The sequence below is a fragment of the Thalassophryne amazonica genome, chromosome 20 (assembly GCF_902500255.1).
Source record: "Thalassophryne amazonica chromosome 20, fThaAma1.1, whole genome shotgun sequence".
NCBI classification, from domain to species: Eukaryota; Metazoa; Chordata; class Actinopteri; order Batrachoidiformes; family Batrachoididae; genus Thalassophryne; species Thalassophryne amazonica.
The window spans coordinates 11,979,180-12,002,714 of NC_047122.1; the positions used below are offsets into that span (position 1 = coordinate 11,979,180).

Genomic DNA, 23,535 nt, shown 5'->3' on the forward strand with positions numbered 1-23,535 from the left:
CACACAGCCAAGATATCAAAGGAGTGACTTCAGGACAACTCTGAATATTCTTGGGTGGTCCAGCCAGAGCCAAGACCTGAATCTGACTGACCATCTCTGGAGGGTTCTGAAAATGGCTGTGCACTGACACTCCTCATCCAACCTGATGGAGCTTTAGAGGTGCTGCAAAGAGGAATGGACAAAACTGCCCAAAGATAGGTCCACCAAGCTTGTGGCATCATATTCAAGAAGACTTGAGGCTGTAATTACTGCCAAAGATAACCAACAAAGTATTGAGAAAAGGGTGTGAATACTTATGTACAACCCCAATTCCAATGAAGTTGGGACATTGTGTAAAATGTAAATAAAAACTGAATACAATGATTTGTAAATCCTCTTCAGCCTATATTCAACTGAATACACCACAAAGACAAGATATTTAATGTTCAAACTGATAAACTTTATTGTTTTTGTGCAAATATTTGCTCATTTTGAAATGGATGCCTGCAATACCTTTCAAAAAAGCTGGGACAGTGGTATGTTTACCACTGTGTTACATCACCTTTCCTTCTAACAACACTCAATAAGCGTTTGGGAACTGAGGACACTAATTGTTGATGCTTTTTAGGTGGAATTCTTTCCCATTCTTGATTGATGTACGACTTCAGTTGTTCAACAGTCCGAGGTCTCTGTTGTCGTATTTTGCACTTCATATTGCGTCACACATTTTCAATGGGCGACAGGTCTGGACTGCAGGGAGGCCAGTCTAGTACCCGCACTCTTTTACTACGAAGCCACGTTGTTGTAACACGTGCAGAATGTGGCTTGGCATTGTCTTGCTGAAATAAGCAGCGATGTCCCTGAAAAAGACGTTGCTTGGATGGCAGCATGTGTTGCTCCAAAACCTGGATGTACCTTTCAGCACTGATGGTGCCATCACAGATGTGTTAAGTTGCCCATGCCATGGGCACTAACACACCCCCATACCATCACAGATGCTGGCTTCTGAACTTTGTGCTGGTAACAATCTGGATGGTTTTTGTCCGGAGGACACACGTCCATGATTTCCAAAAACAATTTGAAATGTGGACTCATCAGACCACAGCACACTTTTCTACTTTGCGTCTGTCCATTTCAAATGAGCTCGGGCCCAGAGAAGGCGGCAGTGTTTCTGGATGTTGTTGATGTATGGCTTTCACTTTGCATGGTAGAGTTTTAACTTGCACTTGTAGATGTAGCAATGAACTGTGTTAACTGACAATGTTTTTTTTTTTTTTTTTTTTTTTTTTTTTTTTTTTTTTTTAAGTGTTCCTGAGCCCACGCAGTAAGATCCTTTACATAATGATGTTGGTGTTTTATGCAGTGTCGCCTGAGGGATCAAAGGTCATGGGCATTCAATGTTGGTTTTCGGCCTTGCCGCTTACCTGTAAAAAATTCTCCAGATTCTCTGAATCTTCTGATTATATTATGGACTGTAGATGATGGAATCCCTAAATTCCTTGCAACTGAACATTGAGAAACATTGTTCTTAAACTGTTAGACTATTTTTTCATGCAGTTGTTCACAAAGTGGTGTTCCTCGCCCCATCTTTGCTTGTGAATGGCTGAGCCTTTTGGGGATGCTCCTTTTATACCCAGTCATGACACTCACCTGTTTCTAATTAGGTGTTCTTCGAACATTCATCAACTTTCCTTTTGTTGCCCCGTCCCAACTTTTTTGAAATGTGTTGCAGGCATCCATTTCAAAATGAGCAAATATTTGCACAAAAACAACAAAGTCTATCAGTTTGAACATTAAATATCTTTATCATTGTCTTTGTGGTGTACGAGGTCTGTTAGAAAAGTATCGGACCTTTTTATTTTTTGCAAAAACTATATGGATTTGAATCACGTGTGATTGCATCAGCCAAGCTTGAACCTTCATGCGCATGCGCAAATTTTTTCACGCCTGTCGGTTGAGTCATTCGCCTGTGAGCAGGCTTTGTGCGAGCAGTGGTCCACCCCTCTCGTCGGATTTTTATTGCGAATAAATGTCTGAACGATTTGGAGCTTTGCTGCATCAAATTTTTCCAGAAACTGTGAGAGACCTCCAGCTGGACACCACTCGGAAAATTTAGATGGCTTTCAGCGACGATTTTATGGGGATTACACAGATTAAGGAGTGCTCCAGCCGGTTTAAAGACAGCCCACAGCGTCTGAGAGCGCAGCGCGCTCCGATCGACAGGGTGACACCCCGCTGAAACAACCAGATCATTTCCAACGTGAAGGCTTTGTTGATCCGGTACGTCGTCTCACTTTCACAAAAAAAGGCAGAAGGCGTGGACATCAGCACTTTTTCGGCACATTCTACTGTTACAGGAGTTTTTTTCCATGGAAAGAGAAGCGGAGGATTGCACCACCGTGCCGCTCATGGCGCGGGACAAAACCACCTCCGTGTTGGTCTCACAGGACGGCTTTCAGGTGGCTTCCGGTTGCTTTTCAGTCGTGTGAGTATCCGAGAAATTGTGCATGAGCTGGACATGCCCCAGCATGTCCTGTGAGGCTTCATCACGGCGTTGCTTTGCGCCATGCGGCTCTGCTGCGATGCGCGGAATTCCTCCGCACGTCTGTCTGAATGTGCCGAAAAAGTGCTGATGTCCACGTCTTCCGCAAATCCTGTGCTAGTCAGAGGACGTCCCGGATAAAACACAGCGTCCAGTTTAGAAATGAAAGGCACATTCCACTGTTAGAGTTTTTGTCATGGAAAGAGGAGCGGAGGAATTCTGCGCGTCACGGTGGAGCCACATGGCGCAAAGCAACGCCGTGATGAAGCCTCACAGGACATGTTCTGGCATGTCCAGCTCATGCACAATGTCTCGGATACTCACACGACTGAAAAGCAACCGGAAGCAGTCTGAAAGCCACCTGAAAGCCGTCCTGTGAGACCAACATGGAGGTGGTTTTGTCCCGCGCCATGAGCGGCACGGTGGCGCAATCCTCCGCTTCTCTTTCCATGAATAAAAACTCCTGTAACAGTAGAATGTGCTGAAAAAGTGCTGATGTCCACGCCTTCTGCCTTTTTTTGTGAAAGTCAGACGACGTCCTGGATCAACAAAGCCTTCACGTTGGAAATGATCTGGTTGTTTCAGCGGGGTGTCAGCCTGTCGATCGGCACTCGGAGTGTGCCGCGCTCTCAGACGCTGTGGGCGGTCTTTAAACCGGCTGGAGCACTCCTTAATCTGTGTAATCCCCATAAAATCGTCGCTGAAAGCCATCTAAATTTTCCGAATGGTGTCCAGCTGGAGATCTCTCACAGTTTCTGGAAAAATTTGATGCAGCAAAGCTCCAAATCGTTCGGACATTTATTCGCAATAAAAATCCGACGAGAGGGGTGGACCACTGCTCACAGGCGAATGACGCAACCGACAGGCGTGAAAAAACTCAAGCATGCGCACAAAGGTTCAAGCTTGGCTGATGCAATCACACGTGATTCAAATCCAATGTAACAGAGGTCAAAGTAACTATAAGAACCACTGCAGGTTTTTATTTATTTGCATTTTCCATACTGTCCCAAGTTTTTCTGATTTGGGGTTGTATTTATTTGACAGGATATTCCCGTGGATTTTATCTGTCTTTAACACCTTCATTTTTTTGTATTGTATTTAAACACTGTACAATAAAGGCTACATCCATCCATCTATCCATCAGTGGTTTGAGATGAACAAGGATTTGGTGCATTTTGGCAGCAATGATCATGGTGATGGAATGAGTCTGATATCCAATAAATCTGATTTATTTCCACATAAACATGGTGATGAAGAACAGCTGGTTTAGGGTGCCCTTTCACCATTTACATATTCAAAACACAAACCTAAATTGTGCCACGTGTGAGTGAAAAGTTCAAATGGTGGTATAAATGCAGCCAATTCAAAAAACAAACAACAGTACTTACAAACATCCAAGACAGCTGTGACCTGCGGAAGGATCCTGCTTACCTTTTCCACTTTATGACAGTGAATGAGTCCATCTGGCCCGATGTAAAAGGTGGAAAATGCATCATACGACCTATAACAGACACCTTAATTACCTCATTATAAACTACAGGTGTACAAACACATAAACAGAGTATGAGAAGCTAAAACCATTCAGTGTGCACTCAAGTGATGGCTTCACATTTGTTAGCGAAGCTTCAGAGTGGAGCCTGCTTCGCTGTCTTTTGGGAAGCTTTAAAGCGGAGCTGGTTTGGTTTCATTCAGGAAACTGTTTTGGTTTTGTTAGCATTTGTTTGTTTATTGCCAGGCTCTTAAGAAATGAAACTATTTTCACAAAAATTGGTGAACACACAGAATGGCTCTGGATGAGAGGGTGAAGCCTGGAATGACTCAGATTAACCCTGAGCCTGGTTCTGCTGGAGGTTTCTTCCTGTTAAAAGGGAGTTTTTCCTTCCCACTGTTGCCAAGTGCTTGCTCACAGGGGGTCGTTTTGACCGTTGGGGTTTTTCCGTAATTATTGTATGGCTTTTGCCTTACAATATAAAGTGCCTTGGGGCAACTGTTTGTTGTGATTTGGCGCTATATAAATAAAATTGATTTTGATTTGATTTGATTAACTCTTACTCCCATTCAACTTGCACTGTGACGGAGTGTCAGCTAAAAGACATTGGGCATGTGGTGCACTTTCGTGAGCACAATCCAGCACACAGGGGCCTCGGTGCTGAGGGCACAGCCACACCTGGCTGTGACAAACACACGGATACTTCTTGAGGTGGGGATGGGAGTCTGCCTGGATGCTTGCCATTCAATACTGCCAACAACAGCAGCCAATCAGAATGCCACGAACAGTGTTAAAGGCGACCAATAGGGCACCGCAGTCTCGTCTGAACCCTGTGTGATATTGCAGGATTTGACTACTTATGGGGACCTCCGTTGCTGTTGTATAATATACACACCGCATAACTTCACACGGTCAAATGGTGTACTGTTTTGTTTTTGGCTGCAATCACCAAGCGATCATGAAAAGTGGAGAAGGGAAGACAAGGCAGATGGGAGATGTCGCGTCAGTAAGTGTTCTCTCGCTTGCAAAACCGCCTCGACATGTTTGTGCTCTGGGTCATAAACAAACCGCAACATGTCTACTTTCCCACTGCATCGTTACTTTTCTTTGCGTGTAATTTGCCCAAAAACTCATAGGAAATGCTGTGTTTTTCCCGAAGTAGAGAAACTCCATCATATTTTACCTCTTTAGCACCCGCCCTCAAACAAGACTGCGGTGCCCAAAAGGAGCATAGACATCAGCCACTGTCCAACCAATCCTGACCTCCTCAGCCTCAAGCACAAGATGGCGAGAGAGTGTCGGCTGTGCAGAAAGTGGAGCTCGCGCCTGTCACAGCCTTGTGCCCGCTTAATTACTTCCGCCAAGGACATAATAAAATCATCAGCATTTATTTATTTGTCTGTCTATCTTCCTTTAAGCAGGATTACGTCAAAATTACTGCAGATTTTGATGAAATTTTCCACCACAGATAAATATTAGGTCATGGAATGACCCAATAAATTTTGGAGGTGATCCAGATCCAGATTCTGGATCAAGATTCACTTTATATAGGCTTTGAAGGATTACATCAAAACTACTTCACGGATTCTGACCAAATGTTCACAACACAGATAGTAAGCCATGGAAAATTCCATTAAATTTGGGAGGTGATCCGGATCCCAATCCAGATTCCAGTTCAAGATTCACTTCATATATAAGGCATGGGTCTTCTTTAAAGATACTTTTACTAAAATCATTAACACTCATGCTCTCATATAGGACAGAGGTCTCAAACTCATTCCAGAAAGGGCTGGGAGGGTGCAGGCTTTCTTTGCAACCATCCACTTCACCAGGTGATTTCAGTGATTAATATCTCTTTTGGCAGATGGAATCAGTTAATACTAAAAAAATGTTATTGTGAAAAATCTTTGGAGAATTTTTTATTTAAATTTTCAATAGCGTCAATGTTATACAATGCAGTGACAATTTTCTGCACACATCAGTGGAGTCCTGCTGGTTATACTCCAGCACTCAGTTTGGAAAAATGTGCAAAAACTGAATTTTGGTGATTTTTTTTTATCATTAAAATAAGGCACAAAATGAGCAATAAAATTCACTAAAATTCAATTTTGGTACTTTCTGTATAGGACGTTTCTTCCTCTGCATAGCGAGCCTTGACTGGAGAGTGGTATCAACTCAGAACATTTTGGGTCTAACTGCGCTGAACTACTGAACAGTCCTTTTATGTTTTCAACATTTTAAAAAAATCATTTAACCACACAAAGCAACACACCCAGGTACAGGTGCTATCAAAATAAATATAACAATAGTTAAGCTACCAAATTTACAACTGATGATGATTTATTTAATTAATTTAAAACCTGATTTATGCAGCTGCAGCTCTAACTCCGTCTCATGCAATGACATGCGTGACAGTTTTAAAGTTCTCTGTTTCTGGATTATGCTTTATTCTGGACTAATTTGACCCTCATCAAGCTTTTCTTTCTACAATCATCACCTATAAATCAAAGGTAAGCTGAATATTTTCCTCTTTTACCGACTTTGTGCTGTAAATGTGATGCAGACTTTTCTGATCCATTTATCAGCGTGTGTGCTGTAAAAACTGTTATAATATGACGGCAGACAAAGGAGTAAAAGCTGATTTAACAGATGCACGTCAGGCTGCTGGTCCGAGTCTGAACACCATTTGAAAAAACTAAATGGTCAGACTTTTAATCACAGAAATGACTCCGGTCCCACTTTCCCCAGCGAGTGTCAGAGCTGAACTTTAATTTGTACCTCTGCATGTCCAGACTGCTTGGAGTTTTTAATGGAAATAGACTGCAATCGGACAGGACATTTTATCCAATGTGAGCGAAAAATCCATTATACAAAATCCGTTATATACAGTGTTCATTACTTGGAAAACAATGCAAACACTTAGGGACTTTTTTGTCCAGTGACTGGGAATATCTGGTTTAACCCACCATTTTCAGTGAATAAATAAATAAAATAGCTTGATTTACATGCAGACACATTGACAGCCAACACTATTTTGGCCCCAAGATGGCACCATGAGTCACGTGACTGATTTTTTTTCGACTCGTCATGTCGCCACTCTCTCTAATAAAGGCACTCTACCTCTGCATGCCCCTCCCCTTTTCACTACTTTTGTGCACCTTCTCAGCAAGCTGCAGGGGGCGCCAATTTTCCCCAGAATGATATGACACATTATAGAAAACTGCTTTGCAGAGCAGATGAATTTTTTTTTTTTTTTTTTTTTTAAAGTGCTTGTGCCGCCCCCAAAAAATGCCCGGTTGACCCGTACCAAAAACCGCATCTGAAGTACTTCATCAAATCATTCACAAAAAAAGGAATGAAAATAATTAGTGAGAAACCAGTGGAAAATTACACTGCCTGTGCTTTGAAGGCAGAAAATGTTTTCAACACTAAATCTAGAAACAATATTTAAGTCACCGTGACAAGCTCCAGTCTGAATGTCTGTTACCTGTATAGGGGAGATTTGTCTTTGCGGTAAAAGCGCAGCAGTGCAGAGTGAATGGGAAGGCCTCGAATCCTCCAGCGAGCCTTGATGGTGTGGTGTTCCATATGCTTGGTTAGCTTCAAGACCTCAAGCCGAGCTTCCGCATAGTAACACAGACACAAGAGGCGCCACAGGGAGAGCGTCAGCTGATACAACACACGGCCTCTGCAGCAAACACACACAAGACCAAAATCCAAACAGGCGGTCAGAGCTTCACATGGCTAAGCTATACAGGAGCTGAGTCTTACAGAGACACCACTTTGAAAAGACAGAGGGCATTTGGTCAAAAATATCCTAAGAAACTTTAGTCAGACAGAGACAGATAACTAATGTAGGCATCAAGTCTGGTATAAAAAAAAAAAAAACCCTTCCCTTGGATCCACTAATACTGAAAATTACTGACCTGTCACTAACAGTCGGTTCAGTCCCTGCACGTTTTAAATGTGCTGTGAAGAAACCCAGCCTGGATCAGAGTTTGCTGGCAAACAGAATCCATATTTCTGCTTTAAAATTCTTAAAAAGTAGTTTCACAGCAGTTTGTGGCTTATCTTGCTGATGACCTTTTTGAGCTGCCGCAGTCAGTGTTTACAATCAGCAATTAAAGAAAATATTTTTTTTTTTTTTTTTTTAATGGCCAAATCATAAGCTGTTCACCATCTACTTTTTCATAGAAACCCGTTTGCAATTGCATCCTAAGATTCAAGGTAAAACAAGGCGGAGACATTGAAGAAACGATCAGAATCAACAGAAATGTTTTAAAATTCAAAAGATTAAATAATACTGATGAAACTGGACCATGGGGAAAAAAAAAAACCCTGAAAAGCCCCTGGCAGGGGTGGGGGGGGGCTGGGATCTGATTCATTCTGGTGCATTTTCAGGTGTATTTACCCACCAAAAAAAAAAAAAAAAAAAAAAATCTAAAAAAAAAAATTACATTTTTATCAAGTCAAGTGTTCCACCCCAGTCTTTTCACACAACTTGTATTGTGCTACCGGCCTTTAATCCAAAAAACATACATTGTGGTTCAGAAAAGTACAAAGGAAATGACATTTCAAAGAAATCAAAAATAAGAATTCATACTCTAACAGGAGTATTTACGGCACAGTAATGCATCAACTTGTTAAACATTTACTGACTTCTGAGTTTTCCTAGTTTTGGCAGGAGCTTTGGAGCTATTATCTCCTTTTTCAAATTCTTGGCCACCTTAAAATCCTTACAAATGCATTTTGACTTCAAGATTAATTTGTGATTACTGTACATTTTAAAGCTTTAAAGTAAATAAATAAATAAAATAAAAATAAAAACTTTTGTTACATTACAAAACTTGTAATTAAAATTGTTTTAATAATAATAAGATTCTTTGGAAATCTTTGATGTTCATCTGTAAATTAAAGCCAACTTATCTGTTGTTGATTAATTTCTTGATTCTTGAATGCGTACATTAAACAAAATGAAATATGAAACGTGCTATTTTCTTTGATTATTTGCTAGTTTAAAAAAAATCAAAGTTATTTCAAGTTTTCTTGCAGTTATGGCAGTAACAAAAACTGTGTAGCTAACAATTTACGAATATAAAACGTTTCCTCAGCTCGACAGTGATAGCTTTTAGCAGGAAATTAAATCAAACATTAGCTGATAAATGTCACATATTATTTTTAATTACTTACTCACCTCAGACAAATTTTTGTGCATTGCTGAAACTCAATCTTGTGGATGTGACTCACCGACAGAGATAATGCTAACGGCATTAGCATTTTTAGCTGCTGGAAGCTCCACTTAATGTATCATTATTGGAAGAAATACGCAGCTCATAACTTTTAATGTCCACAACAAAGTAAACCGTTAGAAAAACAACCGTGCAGTCCCCAAAAATTTGGCTTAATAAACTCCAAAAACAAAATAACCCTTCTTCTTTGGAGATTATTGGCAGCTTGCAAACCAACATGGCACATTAATGCTACCAACTGTTGCTGCCATATTTGTCCCGGTGGTCTAAAGAACTAATTAAGGTAGCAGCAACTTTACAAAGTGGCACAGAGTAAATATAAAGTCTTTTAATCTCACCTGTTGCCTGCTTTCAGTTGGATTCATCATCACAGCTTGCAAAAAAACTGTTATCCCCAGAAGACACCCTTGTGTTAGAATACATCTGGAAATACTTTAGAAAATGGCTATTTGCACAACGCTATATTGATAACCCCAAATTGTATTTGTACACAGCGCAGCCTTGTTAGGGTTTATGGTTAGGGGTTATTGTTGTTAGAATAAACGGTTGTGGTTAATGTAGTTTAGGAATCTACGCATCAATAGCAAATACATGCACAATAGGTGTGTAAAGCTCATCACTGACAACGATTCGATACACACTTCGATACACTACCAGTGATACGATACATATAGTGATACATGATAATACGATGCAATACGATTCACCCTGTTCCTGATTCAATGAGATTTTGTTTTGTTTTCATTGTTCCTCACAATGCGATACGATGCGATTTGGTGCAATACGATTAATGATAGGTACTGATAAGATTTTATCAATATCGTTGCCATTATGTACCAGTAGAAGTTCACTATATGAATATGGCGACATAAGGATAGCCACTGCCAAAACTTTAATTCCTTATCGTGGGGGGAAAAAAAAAATCCCTTGGTGTGAGAGATGTGACATCATCATATGACATCATCTTTGATGATGAGTCTTGTATAACACCATTACTTTGAAACTTTCTCCAGTAAAATATGGGCTATAACATGGTTCTGTATTAGGCCCTCTATTATTGTTTTACTCTGTCGTCCGATTCCAAAACTTTCCATCTGTAAGGCAAATTAGATGAAACACTGTTTAGAACCATGCCAGATCTAGCATAGCCAAACTGAATGTCAAGTGAGAACTATCAAGAACATTATCAACCAACAGGAAGCAAAATATTTCTGGGCACATGTTCAAGCTCTAAGAACAGCAAAATGTGTTGTGTGCTGAGAAATGCAAAAAATGTCAACAAATTAGGCATGTGTAAAGTAAAAAAAAAAGAAGTGCACAAACATGAGATTCTTCTATACACAGTAGTGCAGAAAAAAATGCTTCTATCCCTGGAAGTACAGAGACTATCAAGAGCCTCTGAGTAGCAGGAGGTGGTAATGGTAGAAAAAAAAAGTTTTTTTTTTTTTTCAAATATACTTACATCCACTTCAGAGATTGTGCATTGTGTAATTTGGGAGATATTTCATATAGGAAGTGGGTGTCTACCATGACAAAAAAAAACCCACCCCATGCAAAAAGAAAACTGCAATATATACTGTAATTTTAACATCTTTCGAAATATTAGAATGTAATTGTTTTGACTTCATGATTAGTTTTGATGAACGCTGCATTGAACAACATTCAAGTTTATTATATTTAATGCTCCTGACTTGGTAGTACTTGTTTTAGAGAAGTCACATAAGCTACACAAGTACTGATATTATTACAGTGATCATGCAATTACACATGTAATTTCAAGTCACAGCATGGCAAGTTGTAGTAAATCAAGTGTCATGGCCAAGCCAAAAACAAGATCTCAGGCTAAAGAGTTTGATAAAACCTTTGACAATGGTGTATGTTTTTAAAGTTTTTGAAGAGCATGGCCTCCTCCTAAGTTCTGTTATTCACACAGTGTTATTGAAATAAAACCTTTGTGAAAGAATTGTGTTTGTAAAGCTTTTGAAGAGCATGGACAAACTTTACACATAGCCAGATAATTGAATAGCCAGATAATTGAAAATAGACCATACTTTGTTACATTCAAGGGGTGGGGGTTATTTTCAAGATATAGGATTAATTTTGATGCCAAAATGCTGGTATTAATATTGTGAGTTATTTCCCAAGCGGATGTATTGAAATTCTGACTTGTGATTTTAACACCTCCTGCTACAGTGATGTCATTTTCACATTCTGCTTTCAAGTATGAAACTAGACAGGAAAAAATGTACATAAATACAACTCAATTACACATAGGGATGGGTATTGATAAGATTTTATCGATATCGATGTCATTATCGATCCGATTCTTTATCGATTTCCTTGTCAATACCTCCTGTGAATTTTCTGTGTAATAAAAGAAAGCTTTACAGGTTTTCTATGTCAACATTTTATTGAGTCTTAAAGTCAATAAATATGAAATTGTTCACTACCTCCTAGATCTCAGGACATAAATAAAAACAAAATCTGTAGTTTTGTCAAAAGCATTTCCTTTCAAGTATTAATGAGACAAATGTAACTCCATAGCCTCTGAGCTGCGGCCTTGCAAACCGCCGAGTTGCAAATCAAGATCAATTGGGGGGGGGACAGTTTTGGTCAGTTGTAGTTTATCAATTGTATTACAATGTTTGGAAAGAGGGTCATTTGATTTAAAATGGCGAGTTGCTTTGAGAAGTTATTAATTTCGACCGGAACCGCTCTCTCCAACTTTACATGTCAAGAGCTGCGCAGCGTTAGGAGCTGTGCAGTTAGTCCCACAAAATAAAGGATATCAAGTCCCACAAAATAGAGGATATCATTATTATTTCCTTTACCCGAGGGACAGTAACTTCAGTTTACATCCAGCTCAAGCCAGAGAACCATCATGTGAGCTGCCCCACGAAAATTTAATAAGGAACAAATAAAAACTCCAGTGTGGAAGGGAGAACGATTCTCATTTCTTTCCCACAACAAGACAAGAGTCCCAGTTAGAGACTTTAATCAGCAAAAACGAAACGCACGATTGACATCTTAAAATGGCTTTGAGGGGGGTTAATGAAGAAACTTCTTCAGCGAAGCACACTTCACTGCTTTGCAGCTTGTGCTGCAACCCACTGCCTCGCTTCCCAGCTTCTCAGCAGTCGACCCGCAATCAATGTAGAGAAATTATAATTTTCCAGATACACACCCTCAAAAACAACGGCCGCTCCAGTGTAATGTGAACTTAAGAACCGACAAGGGAATCATTAAGCAAAGGCTATTGATGTCAGTGGATCGAATAATTTCTTATCGATTCGTAACAGGAACCGGTTTTTGATACCCATCCCTAATTACACACACACACACACACACACAAAATTAAACAGACATGAGGGTTTGAGTAAATAAGTCACCTGGTTTTGGTGTTCAAAAGCCCGTTGATGAATTCCATATCGTTTGAGTACATGGTGTAATCATGTTTCTTCATAAAGAAATTGGGAAGCTGCAACAGAAAAGCAAAAGGTTTATCTGCTGATGAAGTAGAGTCTGCTGAAAGACTTCCATGTTTGTCTCATGCAAACACACAGAAATGTCACAACAAAATCAACTGGAGGTCATGGCTGATCACTGAAAAAACAAACAAACAAACAAACAAACAAACAAAGACTGTGGGTGCTTTTTGATCATGTTTAGAACCCAGTTGTGATTGGTTTGAAAATTCTGACGAAGTACAAACTTGCAATAAGGTTGCACCACCTAAGAAGGCACTTAAGACCTTCAGGCCACAGCAACGGAAGCATAGGTTGCTTTTCCTAAAATGAATGTCACATGCTGAGAAATGCACAGTAAGACGTTTTCTGGAAATGCGCCTAACTCGCTGAGTGACAGGAATAATTAGCAATGAAATACATAAACAGCCACTAATTATTACTGCATGTGCACGGATAGACTTACAGTCATGAATACTTTGATCTTGTGTTGCTAACCAGGGCGTTAATGTGCGACATGTCATATACGCAGGTTTTAAACCAGGTGACAGAATGTTACCCAGGAGCCTGAGAGGCTTGGACCCCTTACTATTTCAGTAGGTTTCTTTCATCATAGTCTCTTCAGCTGCTCACTTGTTTTTGTCAATCTGGAACACTAATGGATCTGCATGTTGATTTGGCACATGTTTTACGCCGGATGCCTTTCCTGATGCAATTCCATATTACATGGAGAGTGGCCAGGGGTGGGTTTGAACTGGGAATCTTCCGCACTGGAAACAAGCACCCTTACCCGCTTGGCCACCACCCTGCCTACACATAATGTGATGCTAATGGTTATCAAATAATGCAACACCATCTGTATGTATGTGTGTGTGTGTGTGTGTGTGTGTGTGTTGGGGGGGGGGGGGGGGGGTCAGCAATCAACAGTGGGCCTTAATTTTTTTTTTTTTTTTTTTTAAGGGGGTACTGTACAAAATAAAACAGACTTTCCTGTAGCACATTTGTCGTAGTTTATTACCCCATTGTAAGCATAATGACATACTGTAAGTGTCTGATCTTACCTCAATCCTGAGTCTTTCATACATCAAGGCGACCTTGTCTTCTCCTGGAGACTCTCGTTCAGTACTATTTCTCTGTGCTCTCCATGAATGGCTCCACAATGATGCCGGAAGAAGCACAGGTACCTCCAAAGGCCTGTCCTTATTTCCAACTACATAACTAGATTTCTCCCTGCCACCAGGCACCGGCTCTGTACCCGGACAATGGAAACAATAAAACCTTGAGCCATATGTGAAGGGTGCTGGACACTGCTCTTTTTCAAAAAGGCTTAGGAAACACTCATGTTCTCGCTTTACTCCATCAACAACATTTACTTTCGTCTCTATACTGATGTCATCCTCTCTGCTGCCATCCACCATGGTCAAAGGGAAGAAGAGCTCCATAGACCTGTCAGACCCAGCAGAAAGGAGCCGTCCCATTTTCTGGTTACTGAACAGTGGAATGTCCACCAGGGTCTGCGAGACACCTGACTCCACCTGTGGCACCAGGACACACACACTGACCGAGTCGCTCCACTCCTCATAGTCGCAGCTTCGCTCTGGCTGACTTGCATGATGAAATGGGTGTGAAAGGAGCGGATGCTTAACATTTGGATACTTCGGGCTGTTGGGAGAAGTGAGAGCCCACGATGCACTGCTCAAGGGTCGTGTATGACCAAAGCACCGCCAGTCAACGGTCTGAAACAACAAATAGAACTTGATTAAAATTTTCTGAACTTTAAATATCTTAAAATAAATAACCATGTGGTATTAAAGGTTCAGTCACACTATTTCTATTTAAATGTAATTGCTGTGACACCTCTACAGGAACCATCACCTTATAGTGGTGGAAAGGTTTGTGTGCCACTATGAACCTGAGAGCTGTGTTGTCTGGAGCCTTTGTGCTCCCGGTAGGATCTCCCATGGCAAATTGGTCTCAGGAAAGGGGTTAGAAGACAACGTGACAAAATGAGGCAGAGGGAATATGACCTGGCCCGTAGGCAGCCCAGGGCCCCAGCCTGTTGTCAGGCCTGGATGGAGGACTTGTCAGCGAGCGCCTGGTGGCTGGGCATACCATGGAGCCTGGTTGAGTACAGTTGAAAAGGCAACGCGGAACTTCCATCTCCACCCTGTGGGCTCACCACCCGAAGGGGGAACCGCTGGTGTCGGGTGCGCTGTCCCATGTGTGGCAGTGAAAGTCGAGGGGCTCAGCGGACCAGACCCAGGCAGCAGTGTGAGGATACTCCCAAGAAGAGTGCTGCGACATTGGAGTTTACCCGGGTAAATGAGAGGGTCATCTCCCTGCGCCTTCAGGTGGCCAGGGGGAAAACTGACTGTTTATGCGTATGCACCGAACAGCAGTTTGGAGTATTTGGCCTTCTTGGACTCATACAGGGGGACTTCAACGCACACGTAGACAATGTCAGAGACACCTGGGGAGGCGCGATTGGGAGGAACGGCCTCCCCAATGTAAATCCGAACGGTCGTTTGTAGGGGTGGGTATCGAGAACCGGTTCTTTTTGGGTAAAAGTAAGTCCCTTCGGCTGCTCCCTTGTTTTGCACTCTGGGTCGCCACAGCAAATCCAAGGTAGCTCTGCATGTTGAATTGGCACAGGGTATCGTTAAAAAAATTATTCGATCCACCGACATCAACAGCCTTTTTGCTTAACGATTCCCTTATCGGTCCTCCAGAGTAGCAGTTGTTTTGGGGGTGTTTGTCAGGAAAATTATCATGTCTCTACGTTAATTACAGAACCCCTGCAGGGTCTGTAATCAACCATTTCTGCAGCTCGGCTCTTCTTTGAAGCAATGAAGCTTCGTTTGTTCTTTGTTTTATTTCACTTTCTTAGTTTTTCCCCGCTAAAACCCCAAAGAGCATATGTTGGCAAGTAATATTTACTTTTTTATGTTAAACTGACTTGTTATGGTCTTCTGAAACAGCAGATAGATGTATTTTATAAGTTAAAAACGGGACCGATGCTAACGCGTTAACATGTCTATGGCATTTTCAATGTTAAAGTTAGCATTAAGCTGGTCGCATTTCAGCACGTTTGTGTGTATTTGTTTTCTGTATAATAATTAATGGCTCAGCATTTGTTGTCGTAAAAGAGTCAAATGTATTACAAATTGTAATATTTTTTAAATTTATTTTTGTTTATATATTAATAACGAATAATAATAGCAACAACAATAGTAATAATAACTAATAATGCTACAATACAATTTGAGAGAAAGACAAAAAGAACCTGATTAAAAACAACAGAAAATATAAAAGCAACTAACAATGAACACAGATAAATAAATAAATATAGAAATAAATAAGTGTTTCCTGTGAACACCTAGTGACTCTTATACCTCCATGCCTGTTTTATTTAAGTTTAATGACAATTTGTTTCGGTCAAACCACATTTTCAATTTGTTAATTTCTTCAGTGATTTCTTCCAGAACTATCTGCTAAGCGACAAAACTGCTGCATCCTAGTAAGAGCAGAATACTACTGGAATGAATTTGAATAAGGAAAGTTGGGTTTTTTCTCACCAAATTGGATGCTGCGCTCACTGCAGTTTATTGTCTGGAATAGCATTTCAGAGCTTCTAGAATTCAAAAATCTTTGTGCGGATGGTGTTTTGTTTGTTTTTCACCACTTTCATCTCTAAATATGTCAATTGTGAGTCACTTTTGTGAGGATTAAAGTCACTAACTGGGACTCCTGTCTTGTTGCGAGAAAGAAACAAGAATTGTCCTCCGCTCCGTTCACACAGCTCCAAACGCTGTGCGGCTCTCTCTGCCACATCAAGTTAGAACAATAGAGTCCATTTGGAATTAATAAATTCAAAGCAAAACACTGTTTAAATCAAATGACACCTTTATCCAAATGTTGTAATACAAACAAACTGTAATCAATCAAAACTTTTTTCCTCCCAAAATGGGACGTCCTGTGCTGACGTGCAGCAGCCGGCTGAGCTCAGAGGTACGGATAGACATTCATGCCAAAATGTCTGAAAGGAAATGCTTTTGACAAAAACTACAGATTTTTTTTTTTTTTTTTTTTATGTCCAGAGATCAAGGATCCAGCGAACAATTTCATATTTATTTACTTTAAAACTCAATAAAATGTTCACATAGAAAACCTGTAAAGCCTACTTTTAGTACACAGAAAATTCACAAGAGGTATCGATAAGGAATCGGATCAATAAGCAGAATCAATAGATAAAATCTTATCAAAACCCATTCCTAGTCATTTGTTACTGGACTTCTGTGCTAGTCACGGACCGTCCATAAACAACAAGGTCGAACATAAGGATGCTCATAAGTGTACGAGGTCTATTAGAAAAGTATCCGACCTTATTATTTTTTTCAAAAACCATATGGATTTGAATCACGTGTGATTACATCAGACATGCTTGAACCCTCGTGGGCATGCGAGAGTTTTTTCACGCCTGTCGGTTACGTCATTCGCCTGTGGGCACTCTTTGAGTGAGGAGTCGTCCACCCGCTCGTCGATTTTTTTCATTGTTTAGGAATGGCTCAGACTGTTGCTTTGTTTGATAAAATTTTTTCAAAACTGTAAGGCACAACTGAGTGGACACCATTCAATAAATTCAGCTGGTTTTCGGTAAAAATTTTAACGGCTGATGAGAGATTTTGGTCTGGTAGTGTCGCTTTAAGGACGGTCCACGGCGCCTGACGGCGATCTGCGCTTCGAGGCGGCAGCGTCTCGCCGTTTCAAGTTGAAAACTTCCACATTTCAGGCTCTGTTGACGCAGTAAGTCGTCAGAGAACAGAGAACTTTCAGAAGAAGTCGGCATGAGGAGTTTATTCGGACATTCCATTGTTAACGGTCATTTTGTAATGAAAGAACGTGCGGGCAGAGTCGCATGTCAGGCTGGACCCGACTGCGGGGGGTCGCGGCAGGAAAAACACCTCCGTTGGAAATCTTAACGGGCAAGTTGGAACATGCCCAAGCTGTTAAACAATTTCTCAGTTACTCACTTGTTGAAAGCCATTAAAAGCCGCCTGAATTCTACAAATGGTTTTCAACACGGAGGTGTTTTTCCTGTCGCGGCGCACACAGATTTGCCGAGTCGTCACGGAAACGACTCAGCGAATTTGCGCGTACGTCTTTCATTAAAAAAATGTCCTTAAACAGTGGAATGTCCGCATAAATTCCTCATGCCGGCCTCTTCTGAATCTTCTCTGTTCTCTCACGATGTCCTGGGTGAATTAAGCCTTAAATTAGGATGTTTTCAGCTCGAAACAGGCCGACGACAGCGCCTGGAAGCGCTGCAGGACGTCCCGCTCCATGGGAAGTCCTTACACCGACAGAAACACCCCATAATCTCTCATCAGCCGTTAAACTTTTCACAGAAAACCAGCTTAATTTCTCGAATAGTGTCCACTCGGATATTCCTCACAGGTCCAGAAAAAATTGATAAAGCAACGCGCGCCGTCTCGAGCAGCGTGTGAAACAAAGGAATTCAGCCGAGAGGGCAGGACCACATCTCACTCAAGGCCTGCCCACAGGGAAATGACGTCACCGACACGCGTGAAAAAACTCACGCATGCGCACGAGGGTTCAAGCATGATTGGTGTAATCGCATGTCATTCAAATCCATATAGTTAAAAAAAAAAAAAAGGGTCGGTTTATTATCTAAGAGACCTCGTACATGGTATCAGAGCAACCCAGACCGAAGATCGATGATCGATTTTATGATCGCATCATCTGATCTGAGGCCACATGTTCTGGACACTCGGGTGAAGAGAGGGGCAGAGTTGTCATCTGATCACCATCTGGTGGTGAGTTGGATCAGAGGGTGGGGAGGATTTTGGACAAACCTGGTAAGCCGAAATGGATAGTGCGGGTGAACTGGGAATGTCTGGAGGAGTCCGCTGTCTGACAGCTCTTCAACTCACACCTCCAGTGGAGCTCTTCAAGCATCCCTGTGGAAGTTGGGGGCATTGTTCAATGAGTCCATTGCTGAAGCTGCAATGGGGAGCTGTGACCTGAAGGTCTTAGGAGCCTCAACGGGTGGCAACCCTCAAACACCATGGTGGACACCGGTGGTCAGGGAGGCTGTCCGACTGAAGAAGGAATCCTTCTTCAGTCGGACATATGTTATCTCTGAGGATAATAAAATATGTTATCTCTGAGGACTCCGAAGGCAGCTCCAAGGTACCAACAGTCCCGAAGGGCGGCAGCCTCTGCTGTGGGGGAGGCAAAACAGTGGGTGTGGGAGGAGTTAAGAGCAACCATGGAGAAGGACTTTTGGTCAGCACCAAGGTGCTGACCAAACCATTAAAGCTGTCTACAGTAAGGATGGGACTCTACTGACCTCAAGTGAGGATGTAATCTGCCACCGGAAGGAACACTTTGAGGAACTCCTGCATCAGACCGGAGCACCCTCTATAGTAGGGGCAGAGCTGGAAGCTGATGGAGGATTTTCATTCATTTCCCTGGTGGAAGTCACTGAGGTAGTCAGGCATCAATTTTAAAATGAGCAAATATTTGCACAAAAACAAAAAAGTCTATCAGTTTGAATCTTAAATAACTTGAAGAGGATTTGCAAATCATTGTATTTTGTTTTTGCTTACATTTCACACAACGTCTCAACTTCATTGGAATTGGGGTTGTATTTTTAACGCATTTACAATTACATTATGTACTTACATTGAACTTACTAAATAAAATCATGCACACACGCACACTTTTAATATATAGATGATTTACCACCCCCTGCTGGATTAGCGCGAGTCCAGAATGTAAACGTCAATGTCCATTGTTCAGTGGTTTTAGCTAATACAGTGAGGAAAATAAGTATTTGATACAATGTCGATTTTTCAAGTAGCCCCACCTACAAAGAAGGGAGAGGTCTGTAATTTTTATCGTAGGTATACTTCAACTGTGGAGACAGAATCTTAAAAAAAAAAAGAAAGAAATCCAGAAAATCACATTGTATGATTTTTAAATAACTGATGTGGGGACATTTCAAAGTAGCCTTTTATTGTGGCCTGCCTCAGGCACACCTGCAATAATCTGCAAAGGAGGAAGAAGATTCCAAACACACTCCAGATGAAGAAATCATTGTGATCCAGGAAGGAATCACGCTACAAATGGTCAAAACAACTGCAATATGCAGGGATGAAAGTGTGAAAAACAAAAAATAAAATGAAACCAAAATTATCCCCTCCGCCTGAAAATTTAGACACAGTAAAAGTCCGAACAGCACAGATCTTGTACAAAGCAAAAAATAACCTTGTACATACAGCAAATGTTCAGGGATCAAAAGAGGGCTATCAATTAAGATGGGAAAAATAACTTTAAAATTAATAAAATCTGTACAAACAAGAAAAGATTCTGCATTTCATTATGTGGGGTGAAATTGTGGAACGGTGTGGGTGAGGAGTTGAAGCAGTGTTCAAACATTCAGAATGTGTTTTCATAGGATACAGGGATGAAGTGGGGGTGTGAGAGTCACTAGATGTTCACAGGAAACTTATTTCTATATTTATTTATGTTCATTGTTAGTTTTAATTTTTCTGTTGTGTTTTGTTTTATCAGGTTGTTTTTGTCCCCCAGCAGATCCCAAGCAGCCGGGAAAGCAGGCCGGCTGGGTGACTGTGAGGAAGAAGCATAGTTCTAAACAGAAGCCCCCTGTACACCACCAACCCGTTCACATCTCTAACAGTTTTTCCCCACTCGGCGACACACCCACCGAGGAACAAACTCTGGTTATTGGCGACTCCGTTTTGAGAAATGTGAAGTTAGCGACACCAGCAACCATAGTCACATGTCTTCCGGGGGCCAGAGCAGGCAACACTGAAGGAAATATGAAACTGCTGGCTAAAGCTAAGCGTAAATTTGCTAAGATTGTAACTCACGTTGGCAGTAATGACACCCGGTTACGCCAATCGGAGGTCACTAAAATTAATATTGAATCGGTATGTAACTTAGCAAAAACAATGTCAGACTCTGTAGTTTTCTCTGGGCCCCTCCCCAGTCGGACCAGGAGTGACATGTTTAGACGCATGTTCTCCTTGAATTGCTGGCTGTCTGAGTGGTGGTCATAGATAATTGGCAAAGCTTCTAGGAGAAAACCTGGTCTTGTTAGGAGAGACGGCATCCATCCCACTTTGGATGGAGCAGCTCTCATCTCTAGAAATTTGGCCAATTTTATTAAACCCTCCAAATCGTGACTATCCAGGGTTGGGACCAGGAAGCAGAGTTGTAGTCTTACACACCTCTCTGCAGCTTCTCTCCCCCTGCCATCCCTCCAATACCCCATCCCCGTAGAGACGGTGCCTGCTCCTAGACCACCAATAACCAGTAAAAATCTATTTAAGCATAAAAATTCAAAAAGAAAAAAAATATAGCACCTTCAACTGCACCACAGACTAAAACAGTTAAATGCGGTCTATTAAACATTAGGTCTCTCTCTTCTAAGTCCCTGTTGTAAATTATATAATAATTGATGAACATATTGATTTATTCTGCCTTACAGAAACCTGGTTACAGCAGGATGATTATGTTAGTTTAAATGAGTCAACACCCCCGGGTCACACTAACTGTCAGAATGCTCGAAGCACGGGTCGAGGAGGATTAGCAGCAATCTTCCACTCCAGCTTATTAATTAATCAAAGACTCAGACAGAGCTTTAATTCATTTGAAAGCTTGACTCTTAGTCTTGTCCATCCAAATTGGAAGCCTCAAAAACCAGTTTTATTTGTTATCTATCGTCCCCCTGGTCGTTACTGAGGGTTTCTCTGTGAATTTTCAGACCATTTGTCTGACTTAGTGCTTAGCTCAAATAAGATACTTATAGTGGGTGATTTTAACATCCACATAGATGCTGAGAATGACAGCCTCAACACTGCATTTAATCTATTATTAGATTCAGTTGGCTTCGCTCAAAATGTAAATGAGCCCACCCACCATTTTATCCGCACTTTAGATCTTGTTCTGACATATGGCATAGAAATTGAAGACTTAACAGTATTCCCTGAAAACCCCCTGTTGTCTGATCATTTCTTAACAACATTTACATTTACTTTAACGGACTACCCAGCAGTGGGGAATACGTTTCATTACAGTAGAAGTCTTTCTGAAAGCGCTGTAACTAGGTTTAAGGATATGATTCCTTCTTTGGTGGCAGTAATTAAACCATTACTTCAAAAGCCATCACTTGACCCAGCTATCTTAACTAATTATAGGCCAATCTCCAACCTTCCTTTTCTCTCAAAAATTCTTTAAAGGGTAGCTGTAGAACAGCTAACTGATCATCTGCAGAGGAATGGTCTATTTGAAGAGTTTCAGTCAGGTTTTAGAATTCATCATTGTACAGAAACAGCATTAGTGAAGGTTACAAATGATCTTATGGCCTCAGACAGTGGACTCATCACTGTGCTTGTCCTGTTAGACCTCAGTGCTGCTTTTGATACTGTTGACCATAAAATTTTATTACAGAGATTAGAGCATGCCATAGGTATTAAAGGCACTGCGCTGCGGTGGTTTGAATCATATTTATCTAATAGATTACAATTTGTTCATGTAAATGGGGAATCTTCTTCACAGACTAAGGTTAATTATGGAGTTCCACAAGGTTCTGTGCTAGGACCAATTTTATTCACTTTATACATGTTTCCCTTAGTATTATTAGAAAGCATTGCTTAAATTTTCATTGTTACACAGATGATACCCAGCTTTATCTATCCATGAAGCCAGAGGACACACACCAAATAGCTAAACTGCAGGATTGTCTTACAGACAAAGACATGGATGACCTCTAATTTCCTGCTTTTAAACTCAGATAAAACTGAAGTTATTGTACTTGGCCCCACAAATCTTAGAAACATGGTGTCTAACCAGATCCTTACTCTGGATGGCATTACCCTGACCTCTAGTAATACTGTGAAAAATCTTGGAGTCATTTTTGATCAGGATATGTCCTTCAATGCGCATATTAAACTAATATGTAGGACTGCTTTTTTACATTTGCGCAATATCTCTAAAATTAGAAAGGTCTTGTCTCAGAGTGATGCTGAAAAACTAATTCATGCATTTATTTCCTCTAGGCTGGACTACTGTAATTCATTATTATCAGGTTGTCCTAAAAGTTCCCTGAAAAGCCTTCAGTTAATTCAAAATGCTGCAGCTAGAGTGCTGACAGGGACTAGAAGGAGAGAGCATATCTCACCCATATTGGCCTCTCTTCATTGGCTTCCTGTTAATTTTAGAATAGAATTTAAAATTCTTCTTCTTACTTATAAGGTTTTGAATAATCAGGTCCCATCTCATCTTAGGGACCTCATAGTACCATATCACCCCAATAGAGCGCTTCGCTCTCAGACTGCAGGCTTACTTGTAGTTCCTAGGGTTTGTAAGAGTAGAATGGGAGGCAGAGCCTTCAGCTTTCAGGCTCCTCTCCTGTGGAACCAGCTCCCAATTCAGATCAGGGAGACAGACACCCTCTCTACTTTTAAGATTAGGCTTAAAACTTTCCTTTTTGCTAAAGCTTATAGTTAGGGCTGGATCAGGTGACCCTGAACCATCCCTTAGTTATGCTGCTATAGACGTAGACTGCTGGGGGGTTCCCATGATGCACTGTTTCTTTTTCTTTTTGCTCTGTATGCACCACTCTGCTTTTAATCATTGGTAATTGATCTCTGCTCTCGTCCATAGCATGTCTTTTTCCTGATTCTCTCCCCTCAGCCCCAACCAGTCCCAGCAGAAGACTGCCCCTCCCTGAGCCTGGTTCTGCTGGAGGTTTCTTCCTGTTAA

At 41.1% G+C, this 23,535-nt stretch overlaps 1 protein-coding gene across 1 annotated transcript in view; it reads right to left on the reverse strand.

The window, feature by feature from the left end:
• The window catches only part of c20h6orf136 (chromosome 20 C6orf136 homolog), a 61,384-nt gene that overhangs the window by 20,284 nt on the left and 17,565 nt on the right, over positions 1-23,535 (reverse strand). Inside the window, exons 3-6 of the mRNA XM_034161037.1 lie at positions 13,785-14,459; positions 12,649-12,737; positions 7,498-7,698; positions 3,953-4,022 (exon numbers count right to left, since the gene is read on the reverse strand). Coding sequence (XP_034016928.1) covers positions 3,953-4,022; positions 7,498-7,698; positions 12,649-12,737; positions 13,785-14,459 — 1,035 coding nt within the window. The remainder of the gene's footprint in view (positions 1-3,952; positions 4,023-7,497; positions 7,699-12,648; positions 12,738-13,784; positions 14,460-23,535) is intronic.